We start from the raw sequence: 17,615 nt of genomic DNA, 5'->3' as shown, positions 1-17,615 counted from the left end.
TCGCCAACCAATGATGTCAGTGCTCGGGCCCTAATGAGTAGTTTCAAAGACAGACCTGTTGCAACTCTGAATCAAACACCAGCCAATTAAGAGTATTTGCACTGCATAAATATTTTATCCAAAGACTAAGACACAGATAGAAATCAAAAACTTTATTACAAAAATAAGTTACACTCACCTCCATTTTACAGTATAAAACAATTTATTTGCAGGAATGCAAAAAACGTTGTTGGCCACCAACAATAGTTTAAAACTGCTAACATCTTTTTTTTTCAAAAGGTGGTTGTTATGATTTTATTGAGGGAGTTAACTGTATAGAAAACTGGGATTGAAGAGCAGTTTCCTTTATGCTATACCCGGGAAATGGAAATCCTTCACTGCAGTATCCCTTCTACCACTATGTGACTGATCCCTCACCAAATCATAGCAGCTAACGTTAGGCACACATGCTCACTGGGCAATATGGCAATTCAGTCATCCAAGATTAACTTGAAATATCTTTTACAAAGTTGCTGTCATTGGAGCTGGGAAGGGATCATTCAACATTTACATGATTTTATATGCTGAAGGACTGGATTAGGTTGTTTTACATGATGTTTGAAAATGTATTGTATCAATATAAAAACAAACCCACTGGAATAATACAGTGGCACAAAAGGGACACTGCAGGGCTTTATTTTTGTTTTTTATTTTTTTAATCAAAGGCAGTTGGATGCCTGTGATCTTGAAGCCTTTACAAAAGTAACATTTTATCCGAAAAACTATACAACCAGTAACTACATACTCTGAAGAAGCAAGGCAGCTAATTCAGTTCAAAATAGGACAAAAGCAGGGCTTGTTCAGACTCATCATATGAGATTGTTTTGCATGCCCAGTTTGACTGTTTGCAGTGTCAGAGCTGCAGCTAAAATGACTATTACATTAAGTACATTGTTTTTGCACTGCAGCTCTTGTGCATATTTTGTATGAAAACAAGCCCTGCTTTCATCAATATAGTTTCCCTATTTACAGTACAGGCCGGGTAGTTTAGTCCTCTGTACTGAGGTAGTCAACCAACCCTTTAAAGACAAGTTCTGAAAAGAACCACTTTCATGGAATGCCTGACTTATCCATGCCAGGTGGGTACACCCTAAAAACCTGCAAATGTTCTCTGTCAAACATCCAGATCAAACGATTAAGAACATGGATATTCCGACAATAAAAATTGCGATTAGCACAAAAATATACAATAGCATCAAGCTCCTTTGAGCCACTTCAAACCCAAGAACTTAAAAAAGTGCAATTTCTTCAATAATTATTTAAAAATGGCATGTTCAGGGACAGGGAAGGGGTAGATTGTAAGGGCAATACATATGGCCCTGTAAATCAGGGCTGGGTACAAGGGCTTGGGGCAAAGAGACTGTGGCGAGTATTTAGAATCCTCCGGTCATCTTTTGAAGGTGGCAGTTTCAGAAAGAAATCAAAATTAAAAAAATAAAACGGGGGGAGAGATGCTTCTTCTGTAAGGCTGGAATATCATTGGACCTTTTGTCGCGCTCTTTTCTGTTTCAACATCCATTGCAGCTTACGGTGTAACCCCACACATCAAGTCAGTACCCACTGTGACAGGTCAGGACCGCCCTCGGCCCCGTTTCCCTACTGGACCAATGAGAGGAAAGATAAAATTAGTACAGCATTTTTAAAAGAAAATCCAGACTCCCATGTTGCACCCATCAATCAGCATACTGACAGATTATTGAAATTCCACAAAATCTAGACTGAAGACAGTTTTGCCACTAGGTTTGGACTCAGTTGGCCTCCTTTAAAGTAAAGTATGTTGTGAATGACCTTTGTCTGTTGCCAAACAAACTGACTGGCTGGCTACTCTGAAAGATGACACCGGTTAGGGATTAGTTATGAGGCCAAAAAGCAGGTGTAATTTGCAGCCTCATAATTACTACCAACATCATTTACACCATCAATACTGGTGTAGGTTAACCCTCAACTCCCCCCCCCCAGCTCCTTTCATTTGCCAATTTTCCATACATGTCATTCCTCTTAACTAGGTGTTTTATTAACTGACCCACACACAGAAAATATGCAGACACCAAGACTGAGCTCAGTAGTCGTTTTTCTTGCGATATTCAAGACTTCTAAAAAAGCCTGACTCAAAATAAACCACCACATGGCAAGTTATTTTTTACTAGTAAGCAGTAATTATCTGTATTAATCCCAACCATTTGATTTTACCCACTTTGAAACTAACTGCATCACACAGAAAGGTTTAATTTACCTCTGCTTGTTCCAGGGCCTCCTCGCTGGGAGAAGCTCACTCGACCCCTCGGTGTGATGCCACCGCGGCCCCTGGTCTGACTAGCACTGCCGCGGACTCCTCCCCTCGCTCCTCGTACTCTCCCAGACCCCTGGAAGTCATCATAGCCGTAGTACGGGTCATCGTAGCCGCCCCGGTAATTGTGGTAGTCGTATCCATAGTAATCGTAATAGTCTTCATAGCCATAATAGTCAGGGGGGTACGAGTAACCTCCGCGCCCGCCTCGGCCCCTGCCTCTCGTGGGTGGTGGCATGTGGGGAGGCCCGTAATAATAGTATTCGTCATACCTAAAATGATACAGACTCAACTTAAAAATGGCATCCTGCTTTATATCAAAATTTAAATTTGATAACCGCATGAGTAAAAGGTCACAGGTTGGAGTTGCATTGTTCCCTCTTACATGTGTGTTTTAGCGGCTTGTCTCTGGGCTTTGCGCTCTTTTCTCTTCTGGTCAGGGGGCTTGGCAAAGACGATTTCAATGTGCTCTCCCTCGAGGTCTTTGCCGTTGAGATCAGCCAAAGCCTGTGAAATTGACCAAGATAGTAAAATTGTGTTTTCTTTTTACTGGACTTTTAACAAACTTAAATTTAAGCTCATGATAAAAGGTCTTGTACGTTAGTCCAGTGTCAAAGTTAATTTTTTCATCCATACCTTCACAGCACCATCTCTTTCTTCAAAGTGGATGAAGGCATAGTCTTTCAATTTTTTCACTCGCTCCAGCTTGCCAAACTGACTGAAGGCCTTTTCAAGTATCTCCTCTGTAACAGTGCTCGCTAAGTTCCTCACAAACAGCACTTTGACCTGGTAATGAAAACACAAGGTTCAGTTTGTTTGCAGAAAAGGGAACAAAAAACTGCAGCAGCCAATCAAAGAAAAAACACATTTTTGGTCTCACACACACAAGTATGCTACTAATGACCTCTGGCCCTGTGCCTTACCTTGGCCATGACCTCTGGGTCTGGGTCCTCGATGGGATCAGCCCACTCCACGGTGACCACATTTCCCCACACCTTCACCTTGCCGCTCATCAGCCGGCGGCGGGCCTGAGCAGCCGTCTTGTGGTCTTCATACTCCAGGAAGCAGAAGCCCCGATTCTTCTTCTTGTCGTCTGGCTGGTGGTACAATATGACATCATTTAGACCCTCTGTAGAGACAAGAAACAGGGAAGAGAAGTGGAGAAAAGGCAGCAGGGTGTTAACTGCATTTACTCAACAGAAATGACCATCAATGGCCTACCAACAAACTGACATCAAATCACCCTTTAGAAACAAAACAAAGAAATAAAAAAATAATAAAAAACTACGTTTAATGTCCAATCAGATCTTAGCGGTAAATCATCATGGTAACATAAGTCACTCCAGCATGGTAATGAGGTCATCATTTGGACACAAACAGGAAATGCTTTAAACAAACTGCCAATGCTTCACCCACTTCGTCAAAGTTGTGTATATATGTAAATGTAAGCATGAAGCTGCTGAATGAATATTACACAGAATATTATATGGAAAGAGAAATCCAAGGATGGTGCTCACTCACCTGTGACTTTTGCAAATTCTTCAACAATTTGATCTTTTGTTTTACTCTTGGGAATGGAGCCAACAAACAGTCTATTATTGGCCACAGAGATGCACACGCCGATGTGTTTACCCGGCCGGATTTCATTGTTGTTGCACTGTGGAATTTAGGAGGATATTGTAAGTAAAAGAAATGTAGAATTTAGCTGTGTTTTAACTAACAAATTGCATCAGACCCCCTCTTTTTTCTGGTTATACTTGCAGTAAACGTACCAATTTGACAGCCTGCTGTGCAGCTTCTTTAGTGCAGAAAGTGACAAAGGCGTAGCCTCTGTTCAGGCCACTGAGGGGATCCATCATCAGGCGCAAGTCCCAGATGGGGCCAGCTTTCTCAAACAGCGGAACCAGCTCATCCTCAAAGAGGTCTCTGGGGATTTTGCCTACAAATATCTGCCAGGTTGAAAGGAAAATATGGTGGATTAGAGCAACACTTTAACTTGACATGTAGTGTAAAGTTAAGGCATAGATGGCATTTAGGAAAAAAGGTATCCAGTCAGCTCTTAGCGGTAAACTATCAGTGTAACCATGGTTACTACAGAAGATAAGAGTTTCATCATTTGGACACCGTTTGAAACCTGAATGCACTTGACCCATAACTTACAACCACCAACTCAGTAAGTAAATACCAGTGTATTGTTTTGGCATCTTTATGCTTAATGAATGGTACAACTCAAAAGGTGAAATGTTCCGTACCTCTGTACCGATAGTGGGCTGTACCCCTGAGTGAGCAGACTCTGGTGGGGGACCTCCATACTTCCTCTGGCCTGTTGTCACATCAAGTGTGTAGCCAGTCCTCTCCAGTAAAGCCTGATCATAAGAAAAATTAAAAGGATACTGTTTAACTGACAGTCCGATAAAAAATAAAAAACACAATAGACTTGTGGGAAAACCCATTAAAAGCATGCAAAAAAGAACCAAAAAAAAATAATCTTATTTCAATGAGTCTTATATGGTTAAATGAAGTATGAACTAGATTAGATGAACTATACTCACCAGCCACTTTAATAGGAACACCTGTTCACCTGCTTGTGAATGCAATCTAATCTGAAACTGCTGATCTACTGGGATATTCACGCACAACCATCTAGTTTTACAAAGAACGGTCCGAAAAAGAGAAAATATCTAATGAGCGGCTGTTCTTTGGGTGAAAATGCCTTGTTGATGGTAGAAGTCAGAGGAGAATGGCCAGACTGGTTCTAGCTGATTGAAAGGAAACAGTAACTCAAATAACACTGGTTACAACTGAGGTATGCAAAAGAGCATCTCTGAACGCACAACACGTCAAATCTTGAGGCAGATGGGCTACCGCAGCAGAAGACCTTAACATGGGCCACTCCTGGCAGTTAAGAACAGTAAACTGAGGCTACAGTTGGCATAGGCTCTCCAAAATTGGACAATAAAAGATTAGAAAAACTTTGCCGCGTCTGAAGAGTCTCGATTTCTGCTGCAACATTTAGATGGTAGGGTCAGAATTTGGCGTTAACGTGAAAGCATGGATCTCCGATTCTGCCTTGTATCAACAGTTCAGGATGGTGGTGGTGTAGATAGTGGGGAAACTTTTTGTGGTAGACTTTCGGCCCCTTAGTACCAATTTAGCATTGTTTTAACACAACAGCCTACCTGAGTATTGTTACTGACCATGTCCATTCTTTTATGACCACAGCTTACCCATCTTCTAATGGCTACTTCCAGCAGGATAACGTGCCATATCACAAAGCTCAACTCCTCTCAAACTGGAGTCTTGAACACGAGTTCACTGTACTCAAATTGCTGCAAAATCTGCAGCAACTGCGTGATGCTATCATGTCAATGTGGTTCAAAATCTGAGGAAAGTTTCACCTTTTTGAATCTGACACCAACAATCATGGCAGTTCTGAAGGCAAAAGGGGGTCCAACCCATTACTAACAAGGTGTACCTAATAGAGTGGCTGGAGAATGTATATTTCCACACTCAAAAGCATTGCTTTAGCATTCCCACATTTTGTCCCAAGCATTACAACAGATACAGCTTTCTGAATTTAGGATTAGTTCTCACTTTGATTTTAGCTTCATCTGGTCCTTTATTGGTATCTGACACTTTGGTCCCTTGTTTCTCTCTCTGTCTGTACGTCTTCATCACGCCACAAAGAAAGGCACTTTTGTTCTGAAAAAAAAAAAATTAGTACTATCAAACACGTGTAAATAAATCATTAGGACATCTTCTGATTGACACAAAATGAATGTTACACAGGACAATGAAGATCTGTCTTGTAGATAAGCTATGAGCTATTGTGCAACCACAATTCAACTACAGACCATTATACATCCCACTGCACAGAGGACAATTATCCACATCGTATGAAGGCATCAGAAATGAAAGATCCAAGCTATCTAAACCAGTGGTTCTCAAACTTTCCTCAATAATGTACCCCCTTTGAAATATTTTTTTCAGCGAAGTACCCACTGACCAGGGCAAAACCTTTTGGTAGAAAAAAAAGGCAATATGAAGTACTACTACAAGGCTGCACCATCAGTGTTGGCTTTACTAAACAATAACCTTGTAACTGAAAAACACTTAAATGCTATTTCAAATGTTTAGAATCTATCACTTATTTCATTCACCATTCATAGTATAATATTTTTTAAATAAAAATAAATGTCCCCCTGCAGTACTCCAAAGTACCCCTAGGGGTATGCGTACCCCCATTTGAGAAACGATCTAAACAATACACCAACAGTGCCACATGCATACCTGAACATGTGAGAGGTCGCTGTCCTTAAACTGCAAGAGGACTTGCAGAGCACCTTCCTCGTTGAATTCTTTTAGTGCTTCAATTGCTCGATCATCTAAGTCACTGTGTGACACCAAACCTGGAGGAGGGGGGGAGGGGAGGACAGAAACGATGAGCTACTATCAAGAAAGACTGAAAAAGTTGTCATTACTAACTTGTTATTCAAACAAAAGAAAGGATCAAAGATAAACATTTGCAGGCGAGTAATTTTGCAACAAATATCTTTTACACTGTGTAGTGGATAAATAATGATTGCCAACGTTACAATCGGGAGGGAGGAGCGGAACAGCCTAATCTAAATGGAGCTGTATTCAGTAGTCAGGCTGCACTTTACTCTCCAATCAGTGACAAGTTTTTTGCAGAACTAATCACAACAGATGTGACAGTGCAACTTGATATGCCAGTGCCCCTCTATACTGTGGCTGGGAGTTTCTAATGAGCCAGTCTGCATTCTCCTCTATGGAGGGGTGGTCACCTGTCCCAGGCAGCCACACACCAGACAGCTGCTGCCATTGTTTCTGTCTCAGTCCCATCTGGCTGAAAAGGCCAGACCAGTACTTTTCTAGATCTGACCAACCAAACAAGTCCTAAAATGACCCCCAAACTTTGTCACTGCAGCTCAACCCATACAAACTGGTAAAGATCTGACCAGAGCAACAGGGATTTAAGTTGTGACTGACATCGTACTTACACCAGTTCGTTCCTCTGCATTCATTTTAAAAGGATGCACAAACTTCATGGAAATGAATGAGAGACAGGCTCACCAAGACACTCCCAGGGAGAAGACAATTCATTCGCCCTGACACCAGTGATCATGCAACCATATTGGGAATGCAAATGCTGCAATCATTTACACATTTTCACAATGGTAAAGTGTAATCTAATATTTTGAAGCACTGCAGTACCCATTTTGGTAGGAAACCACAAAAAGTTGCTTCATGATCCCAATTCCCCCATTCAAAAAGGTGATAAAATGACAGTACATGCAAGAAATTGATAAACAAAAAATGTGCATATTTGATATGCAAGTATATTAATTGTGCCTTACCTGCTATGTAAATTTCATCTAGTTTTTCAGCAACTTTCTGTGGTAAACCAGCTTCTAATAAAGTCTGGAAGTGCTCAGAATGGGTAACTGCAGCAGAGGTGTCCATTGGTTCTTCTGGACCATTTCCATTAATATGTTCTGTGGCCATGTCTCCAGAAATCTGTGTAAATGCAATGAGCCAAATTAATCCTGGGTCAAGGGCAAGACTTGGGATGGGTTCAGAAAAGTGTAAAGTCTCAAACTTATCAGGGAAATAATAAACATGGTTTGGCCATTTATGATTTTAGATAGTGACTTTTGTATTAATAAGCACAAATTATCAATAAACAGGAGATTTCACTGTGTGGTCCTGTACAGTCTGGAGACTTTACACTATCCTGACATAACATTTGCAGCTCTCAGCTTGCATTAGATAGAAGCCCAGAAACGTGTGTGTGTGTGTGTATATAGGCATTTGACAGATGCACCAGGACAGACATTGCACATACCAAATTCCTCACAGAAATCAATTGAATGACATATTGTATTCAAATAAAAAAAATACTGGGTTTGTGTCCATGTGGCAGTATTTTCCATTTTGGTTTGTTCTGAGTTAAGAAGTTTTTGCAAATGGTGCCAAGTTCACTTGTTAACGCCTGTATCACAGCCCTAGTCACTGCTGGTGTAGACGGCTTGTCTGCTTTGGTCACTAAATTACATGTTAACTTACCTTCTCACTGCTGACTTCAGCACAGGCTAGATAGCTGATACACGTGTTCCATCAGAGAGTGAGCCCTGGTTTCCGGTAGCTGACCAATGAGCAAGTATGCGCCCTTTAGCATTTTGTTTCTTGACACTTGCATTGTGACACTAAGCTAACTTAGATTGTCACGTTAATGGCAAACTCAACAATTACTTCCCATTAGTTTGTATCAACAGACACCAAGGCATGAACTTATGCAAACAGCAATCTAACTGCTCTCTGGTCACATAATAACGTTATAATCCGGCAACGCTGGGCTGAGCAAAACGTGGACGGCAATCATAACTTAGCTAACCTTACCCTTTATCCTTATCTAATAATATCAGCATCTTAAAGATATATTGCAACTGATATCTCGTGACGTTAGTGACTGTTAATCAATTTCATTATATCGGTAAACACGTGCTTTGTCTGGTTAAAAACATTTTTGCAACGTTGAAAGTAACTAACGTTAGCTAACATTAAACCCCTCGTGCAAATCAATCTTGGATTTTGAACATGTAATGTCAACAAATCCCGGGAATACATTGTTTTAACCGACGTTAATGGTAACGTTAGATTTAGCGGGGAGGGACTGACTCGCACACGTTGAGGCTAACGTTAGCTAGCGGGCTAGTTTGCACAGCTAGCTAATGTTACAACAACCAAGCTAACTAGGGACCTCCATCGGGTCAATAACATGACGTGCTAGTATGTATAGGCATTTAATATAAGTTAGTAGGCAATGAGCATGTCATGTTAGTACGGTAGTAACGCAGCATTGTAAATTATTGCTAAGATAACTGGCATTTACCAGCTAGCTGCTGTTAGCATACGATGACAATGAGCATGTCATTTCCATGATCTGTCAAAATAGGCTACCTTAAGCTAGCATGCTAATTCGAAAGGAATTTCAGTGAGGCCATTGTTACAACGTCATTTGTCGGTACGGACTTTATCAATTGATAAAGTATGGCTTTTAAAATTAATTGGATTTAACGAGGCCTTGAGAGCTAGAGGTTTAGCTTGCTAGATGCGTGGTTTGTCAACGTGCCGCCATATAGGAAGAGTCCATTTTCAAAAAGCCGGTCTGGAGAACTCGTTCCCAACCACCACCAGTTTCCACATTGTTTGAAACAGCACCGCACGATTCAGACTTTTAAGCAATCAATTAAGCAACAATCACGTGACAAAATAGTAGCATTAGCCCTACCTGCCGCTGGATCACCAACGTGTATGGTGTTGATTATTTAGGAAGATAAATGTGATATTTAAAAGACAGAAAAAGTGTAAAACTCCCGGCACTGATCCGGCTTCAGTCATTCACTCTTGATGATGTAAAATGGCTGCCACGTTCACGCCTCGAGTTTTGTCTCGTCGATGGGGTTTCTTGGACATCCCTGCACGGGCTTGCCTTGTATGCTTTTACAGAAGAGCAGCAGGTCATTCAAAGCATCCATCATAATTACCGTATTAACGACGAGTAATTTCACGAAAAAAGTACCGTTTATGTGACGGATACAACTGTTGGCTAATAGAACAGTTAAAAGTATAGTTACAGAAACAAAACATTGAGACTGAAAGCCAGAACTCTGAACTTCAATACAAAAGTCAACAATAAAGAATTAAAACTAGCAAGTAGCCTATAGCCTACAATGAAATACATTAGCATAACATTAATAATTTACTAATGATCTACCACCTCCATTAATAATGATAACAGATGTTAAACATGGTCAGTATTCCCAGACAAAATGTTATAAAATGCCAGTACATGTCTATTTATATCTAAAACTATATACTGTGTGTGCGACCATAACAGACACTTACTGAGTAGGCCTACTGAGTATTTCAGGAGTGTTTGACTGAAGAGTAGTGAGGTAGATCCCACTTTCCGCCACACAGTGTCACTCTTCTCATTGATTGAACATGAATCTACTACATGAACAAAAGAATAGGACAGAGTATGTGTATGTGTATAGAAAACTAGGCTATATGATTATTTGCTTTATACAACAGATACAACATAAGGGACAAGGGTTTGCACTACCGAAGAGTATTACGTTTTTATAACGTTTTACTGATTTTGTAAAATATTCTCTGCAACATGATAGGAAAGAAAAGTTGTAGTTGTCATCGTGCATGCATTGCAACCTGAATCAGATTAAACCATTGTTACTTGTGTCTATGTTTGTTGCAAATAATCTGGTTTGTAAAACAATGTTATTTATTGTCAACATCATACTATCATGGGTTCAAAGTGACAAAGTGAAATTGTCAAATTCCACTTGGAGGTATCTTTTTCAATTACAATTTTTGGGTTCACATATTTGTGACAGTCCAAGGTTAATACATGACTTACTATCAGTAATTACCATTTGAAGATTACTTGTGTCAGTGTTGACAATACTTTCAAATACATTGCAGTGACAATACAATGGTATGAATTTGGCGTGGCCTATCTGCTATTTTCATCACAGCTAGAATGAATCATGGGCTTAATGTTTGGCTCAAGGCTGAAATAATAAAACTTTAGCAGGTAACTGACTCCAACAACCCCCACAGGTATAGAGCATTAGCAGCTGGAGGATGATGGCTGGAGGCGTTTTAATAATAACTTATGCAGCTGTTAAGGAATAGAGCTACAGAATGATTGGCTGTAATAATAATAATAATAATAATAATAATAATAATAATGTTTCACAAACAAATGTAACTTACCTAACAATTAAAAACATTTTGAATGACACAAGACAAAAAGAACAATTGCAAAGCTTAACACAAGTAAACTTCCAATTTAGTAAAAGCTTTGAGAATAACAATAATCATCCACAGATTGTTGAGTACCCCAGAAAACTCTAGAAGTGGAGTTCATAATAATGTCTATTTTGAATTTATGGGACTACACTAAGTTTATTGCTCATGTCTGTGAAGGCTCCTCAGAGAGCAAACATAGCTCAGACAGATCTTTTATAAAACAATTGGCACAGAATGTTTGGCATTGAGCTTTAAAACCAGTAGGCAGCAGCCAAGACTGTATTTTTCTGTACAGTTTTTTAGGTATTAGCCAAAACTCTCTCTGCAGAATTAGTGATCTTAAACTGCAATAAGAACTATAAAATAAAACGTTTTTGCCATAAAAACTCAAATGAAGATCCAGTTTCTCAGCATCATGTTTATAGAGGTATTATCAAGATAATTAAGGTTAAAGTATTTTGAGGGTTTAAGAAGAGAACAAGGTCTTTTATTGGCATCAATATTGCCTCTTTAACCTAGAGTAAATAAAGTATTAGCCTACATATCAAACTGATATAGCCGTTGATGTTTGTTTTTTTGTTTTTTATTTCATTAATATGATCATCTTAGATATGCATGCTTATTAAAACAATATGACTTTCTGTTTGTCCATCTCTGACAATGTCTGCTTGTTTCTAGTGATATATAGTAACTAAGAGCCTCTGATGGCCAGCAGAGCCATTGTTTTATTTATCTTGAATGAGATAAAGGACCATAAGTCCCTATATTACAGACCTCTCATGCCACCGTGTGGAGAGAGTGTCCCAAGCAAAATGATCTGTCTCCTGAACAGCAAAACATCGATGTCTAAGATGTATAAGTGTGTATGCCTGCATGATGTGAAATTGCTTAGATCAATTCTTAAAGTTATATGCAAAAATGGTGCTTTGCTTTTAGGAAAAACAATTCATATTTCAGAATAGAAAAACATTTTGTATAGATGCAGCAAAAAAAGATGGATAGTTGAATTTTTGCACTGGTTCAGAGTGCAACATTTTAAAATTTGCAAAAGGCAAGCATACATGGCATCTTCTAGTTAGTTTTTCAGATCAAATATACTTTAAAGACAGGTGCGGACAAAAGATATGCCAAACAAACTTCTTCAACAAATTTATTATCTAACAAAGATAGAAATGTATGTTTAAGGAATGTTTCAAAAGTTTATATTATTCCTTATTTTTGTTACCATTGTTTCACTACAGCTCAACATTGAGGGAAACATTTCCCAGATAAACAGATAGATGGAATTTTATACCAAAAAGACTAACTTTGGAAGATATGCACTTTATTTGATTAAGTTTGCAGAAGCCTAGCTTCAGATTAACATTTTAATAGTATATTTTTGGTCTCCTAACACAGCATCTTCTGGTTAGTTTATCAGATCAAATATAATTTAAATATACCAAGGTCTCTTCACTAGTTAAAACTCTTTTATTTAATGAATATTTTTAGTTGGCCCTCAGTTTTGGGAATGGGCCACGATCATAACTATGCTCGGACTTGATGGGTTTCAAGCTTTATTCACTTGAATACACTAAATATTCTGATTAGCTTCACAGCCAAGAAAACTACAGATCTAAGCTAATAACGTCATTTGTTGTCTGGTGTCACTGTATTGATGCCAGGGCACCTTGGCTCTGAGCCTGGCTGATACAGACATGACCTGCTAACTTCACAGTGTCTCCTGTGCTCTCTCCTCAGTGACAGCGTCGACACTGGAGCCCCTGAGAATATATCTGACAAGTGTTTCACCAAGCGTGACCACGTAGGCTACACAATTTAGCCTACTCTACACCTGAGGCTTTCCACATCTCTATGGTTCTCATCCTCATCCATCCAGATCAATGTACCATGTAAAAAGAGAGTCTGAGCTACCTGCAGAACATACAAAAAAAACTCAGCACCACTCTTTGTTTTTCATAAATGAGGAGGCTAGAAGCAGATCAATGAGAGAATACAAATATAGAGAGAGGGAAGCTGCCCATGTCCTCAAACTAATCCTCTGTGCTTTTACTTTCACCTTGGTGTTTTTTGTTTTTTTTTTTGTCAATGAACTATTGTTTGGCTCCAATGTACAACATACTTTCCGGTGTCTTAAATACGTTATATCTCTCGTATCTTAAACATACTCACCCAGCTCAACTCCGTCATCGGTCCACTCCATGATGCTTTCAAGAAGTTATTTTAGACACACTGCAAAAAGCCAAGTGTGACGTTATATAAGAATATGATGTGATTAAAAAGCTGTCAGATCTTGAGCAATGTGATGTTATTAATTTTTATCTGTTGATGTTTGAGATTCTGTTTTTATGCTTAAACATTTATATTTCAGTAATAGGCCTATTGTGTCAGTTATATTTGATTGACAGGACATTTGGTTTGATGTTGATAAAATGATAATAGCAATAGCACACAATGCAACAGCCACTGATATCAATCTTATCAGCAGGAATGAGATTTTGTACCGTTTATTAAACAGTGGGGTTTACAACACAATGTTTCAAAGAAGCAAGAAAACAGCCAATAGAACATCTCGTCTTCCGCACTTATTGAATTACGAGTCTTAGGCCAAGGATTTATCACCAGCACAACCAAGGAAACAGAGCATGAGTACTTATGTAAACAGACAGATGAAATACACAATGAATTCATATTCATCCTTGACATTTCCGATGTTGGAGGCGGAGGCGAAGATGGATACTCCTTAACAACTATCAGATATCACTCCATTTATTCATAACTTATTCCATCCATCAATTCCTCCAGTTTTGAAAAAGCCTGCAGCACTGACATTATTACTTGAACATATAGTGTAAAATTATGGGTAAAAAGAATACACCCATAATAAATAATTGATGTTATGTTTTATTAAAGTTTAGTTAAATTTATTATCTCTCTTTTTAAATAAAATGTGTTATCTTTAAAGCTATGGCGTATGGCATTATTCCAGTAGACCCTATAGAGTTAAAAAAAAAAACACTATGCATTACATAATAAATATAGTATCCAACGTCAACATTGCATGTATTGACTGATGCAAATAATGATTAGTGTGCAGATTATGCTTTGCAATTAATTGAGAAATTGTTTAATCAATTAGAAATAGTGAAAAAATGGCCATCACTTGTTTTGTCCGACCAAATTTCCAAAACAGAACAATATTCAATTTACATTCATATATGATGAAGAAAATCAGCAAATTGTCACATTTGAGAGGCTGGAAACACAGGATGTTTGACACTTTTCACCTTATTTGGCTTTTTAAAAATTAACCAAAGTTATTCATCAATTGTTAAAATAGTTTTGTCTATTGGATAATCGATGAATTGACTAATCGTTTCAGCTCTGAACTAATGTAAAGATTTCAATGTCAGATTTGTTGTGTTAAATTGAGATTAACTCTTGTATCAGTTATTTAATTAATTTTGCTAATAAGCAGCCACTCATTGGTAGATCAGAGCCTTCACAATTGGCACTCTCTCTGAAAATGCACACCTATTTAATGAGACTTTTACACTCTTCATAAATAAATAAATTAAAAACTCTTTTAGGCCACGTGCAGCCTAAAATGGTCTTTATGCAGTAAACCAAAATGCCCAAGAAAAACTCAAATGACCCTCCCTTTGCTGTGACATGACAAATAATAACAACCCTGAGTTACCAAGTAACTAAAACCCAGGGATTAAATGCAGCATCCATAGTCAGGATGGAAGGATGATGGAAGTATGTTTTGGCTTTCCACGATTTGTTCTTATCATCTTGTCCTTTAAAGGGATTATGAAAAAGGTAGCAAAGAGGTCAGTGAGATCATTGATAAGGTTGGTAGGTTCCACCTAATCCGCCAAGTTGCCACAAACTGAGGGACACAGGTATAAAACGACATGAAGGGAAGCAGGAAGCCGTCCTGCACAGAGGCACAATGAAGGGGCAACTTTCTTTCAGCATGGTAATACTCTATCTCTACGTATCTCTGACTTACTCATGCTTTGATTTAACAGACTTTTGATTGACCATTTTACTTTTGTCTCTGTATTAATAGATAACTAATGCAACCACGATGGGCTCAGTGAAATCAGCTGGACTTTCTATTCTTCTGTTGTCTTTTCTTTTTTACATAGCCGATTCTTACCCCAACATTGACAGTAAGATTTTTACAGATACAAATACTAATGTGTTAAGTACTCTTCTCATAAATCTAGTACACAAAACAAGGATTTACTTCAGTAAATTAGCACCATCTGCTTTTATTTATCTCTGTTGACAAAGATTGTACGCTGTGCTTTAAATCGCAGATGAATCTCAAAATGTCACTGTATCACAAGCTGTTCATGATCAATAGCATTGTCTTTCTCCAGTGGGCTGTGAGGAGTGCAAACTGGGAATGAACAATCTTTTCTCGAGGGATCGTCCAGTCTACCAGTGCATGGGCTGCTGCTTCTCCAGAGCATACCCAACACCTCTCACGGCCATGACGAAAATGGAGATCCCAAAGAACATCACCTCGGAGGCAACATGCTGTGTCGCAAAAGACTACTATGAGGTACAGGTGCAGACAAAAGATATGCCAAACAAACTTTTCTTTAAATAGATACAAAAAAAAAGTATTCCTTCTTTTTGTTACTATTGTTTTACTGCAGCTCAACATTGAGGGAAACATTGCCCAGTGAAACAGATAGATGGAATTTCATACCAAAAAGACTGTAACTTTGGAAGATATGCACTTAATTTGATTAACTAAGTTTGCAGAAGCCTATTAGCTTCAGATAAACTTATGAATACATTTTTGCACAAAACCAGGACTGTGGATTTTGTCCCCCATCACCTACACTAAAAAAGGCAATTAAAGAGGGGACCTTTTAATGTCTCTTCACACTGCTAAAAAGAGCATTTGATCATACATATTTACTGCTGTAGATTGATATGACTTTGTTAATAATCACTATTGTGTCTTTCTCCTCATCTGTGCCTCTTTCAGATAGAGGTGTACGGCATAAGGGTGAGAAACCACACAGACTGCCACTGCAGCACCTGCTACTACCATAAGATATGAACATGCTGGAACTGGAGACAATTCTGCAACGCTCGGCTTGGCAACAAATTTTGTTCCTTTTAATTTGCACAAGATCATTTGTTTTGAATTGTATGCTCATGTGTTGCCAGATAAAAAAAATTAGAAAGTCTGTCTATGTTATTAGCCTACATTCTTGCATTGTTATATGATTAATTGTAGATTGAAAAGCAATTAAAATGTGCAATCCAGATGTTGCATTCTCATGAATGTGTCTGAAATGCATGGGATTGGAGTGTGTGTGTTGAGAGCAATTTTATAGGTGTGTTCCAAATCACTAAGTTGCTTTAGACAAATGTGTCTGCTGAATTAATGTAATGTAAGGAATAATAGCATAAGTAACTGTCTGAAAGTAAAAAGGTTGATAAAAGGTTTGTGCCATGTCTGACTAATCGGAAGTGGCAGCCAAAAATATGTCAAGTAGCTATTAAACCACAGAACTGAAATTGAAACAAACATCAAAGAGAAGTCATTAAAATGCTCCAAAAAAGGAAAACGATTGGCCAAGTTTAACTTCTACAATACCATGACAACTGAGCAAACGTCATCTGCTGATGAAGTGATATGATGAAAAAACTCCAGAAGAGCTTCAGAATTGCTTCAAATGCTTAATTCATTTACTGTGTGTAGATGGTGATGTGTAGAAAGTAGGGTAAACCCATGTGTGTATTTGTAGAAATACATTTAGCCACAGTTTAATGGAAATATAAAACTTCAAGAAGTCATACGTAGTAAGTATACAATAACCAGTGATATTTCGGCATCACTGTTTCTTAATGCTCCCCATAATTTACAGACAATCATCAATCATCAACACTTTTACGCCATTTATAAAGTAACATGCTAGGTTTGGGTTGCCTTTTAGGCCAGGTGATTAACCAGGAGTCTTTCAGCTGACTGATCCCTGTCGGGCCCTAGTGAAGTGGCTCTGACCAAGTCTGAATTAGGGATGTTGTTGGAGTTTACAAGAAAGATAAGAATATTGTGTCTTTGGGATATTGGAGGTTGATTAAAATGTTTGTGAAAACATAATAGATTTTGCTTCATGTTGGAGGTTGTTTGTCTAATGATGCTGTGCCTGGAGGTCATAGCTGACCTCAGTATCTTTGGAGTCTTCAGGGGAATCCAGTAGTCCAATCATACTGAGATTAGCTGATGAGCAAACATTTCACGTCCAGTCTGTTTGCAGAGAGGGATTTTGTGTCACTGAAAGGCCATGGATGCTTTGTTGACATCAGGGGTATAATACATCCATGTGTATGTGGAGCACACTGTGTGCTCTCCCTTCCCCCTCTGCGTGCGCGTGCGTGTGCGAGTCTGGCAGCG

General features: G+C 38.7%; 2 protein-coding genes across 4 annotated transcripts; one reads left to right on the top strand and one right to left on the bottom strand.

The window, feature by feature from the left end:
* Window positions 1–137: 137 nt before the first annotated feature.
* On the bottom strand, window positions 138–9,778 carry LOC144535022 (heterogeneous nuclear ribonucleoprotein Q). Of its 3 annotated transcripts, XM_078277259.1 has the most exons (13): window positions 9,639–9,778; window positions 8,414–8,492; window positions 7,705–7,864; window positions 6,617–6,735; window positions 5,921–6,028; window positions 4,579–4,692; window positions 4,099–4,275; window positions 3,848–3,983; window positions 3,250–3,455; window positions 2,963–3,112; window positions 2,712–2,833; window positions 2,273–2,598; window positions 138–1,638 (listed from the first exon to the last, which is right to left on the bottom strand). In XM_078277259.1, exons 3-13 carry the CDS (start codon window positions 7,850–7,852, stop codon window positions 1,610–1,612), a joined length of 1,635 nt encoding a protein of 544 aa, XP_078133385.1. In that variant the 5' UTR covers window positions 7,853–7,864; window positions 8,414–8,492; window positions 9,639–9,778; the 3' UTR covers window positions 138–1,609. The 3 variants fall into 3 exon arrangements, with proteins under 3 accessions (XP_078133385.1, XP_078133384.1, XP_078133386.1); XM_078277258.1 differs by lacking the exon at window positions 8,414–8,492; XM_078277260.1 differs by lacking the exons at window positions 7,705–7,864; window positions 8,414–8,492.
* A 5,362-nt stretch (window positions 9,779–15,140) lies between these two features.
* Window positions 15,141–16,271, top strand: cga (glycoprotein hormones, alpha polypeptide). Its single transcript, XM_078277261.1, has 4 exons — window positions 15,141–15,167; window positions 15,261–15,363; window positions 15,577–15,761; window positions 16,197–16,271. Exons 1-4 carry the CDS (start codon window positions 15,141–15,143, stop codon window positions 16,269–16,271), a joined length of 390 nt encoding a protein of 129 aa, XP_078133387.1.
* Window positions 16,272–17,615: the final 1,344 nt, after the last annotated feature.

This window comes from Sander vitreus, chromosome 20, assembly GCF_031162955.1.
Source record: "Sander vitreus isolate 19-12246 chromosome 20, sanVit1, whole genome shotgun sequence".
In the NCBI taxonomy this organism is placed as follows: Eukaryota; Metazoa; Chordata; class Actinopteri; order Perciformes; family Percidae; genus Sander; species Sander vitreus.
This window is presented reverse-complemented; position numbering and strand designations above follow the sequence as displayed.

Bases quoted from the DNA above. Each gene is read 5' to 3' on its own strand.
- cga (XM_078277261.1), top strand. From the start codon at position 15,141: ATGAAGGGGCAACTTTCTTTCAGCATG. The intron at 15,364-15,576 runs GTAAGATTTTTA...GTCTTTCTCCAG, and splicing joins TTCTTACCCCAACATTGACA to TGGGCTGTGAGGAGTGCAAA. The intron at 15,762-16,196 runs GTACAGGTGCAG...TGCCTCTTTCAG, and splicing joins TCGCAAAAGACTACTATGAG to ATAGAGGTGTACGGCATAAG.
- LOC144535022 (XM_078277259.1), bottom strand. From the start codon at position 7,852: ATGGCCACAGAACATATTAATGGAAATGGTCCAGAAGAACCAATGGAC. The intron at 4,693-5,920 runs GTGAGAACTAAT...TCTTATGATCAG, and splicing joins CAGATGAAGCTAAAATCAAA to GCTTTACTGGAGAGGACTGG. The intron at 4,276-4,578 runs GTACGGAACATT...TCAACCTGGCAG, and splicing joins AGCCCACTATCGGTACAGAG to ATATTTGTAGGCAAAATCCC.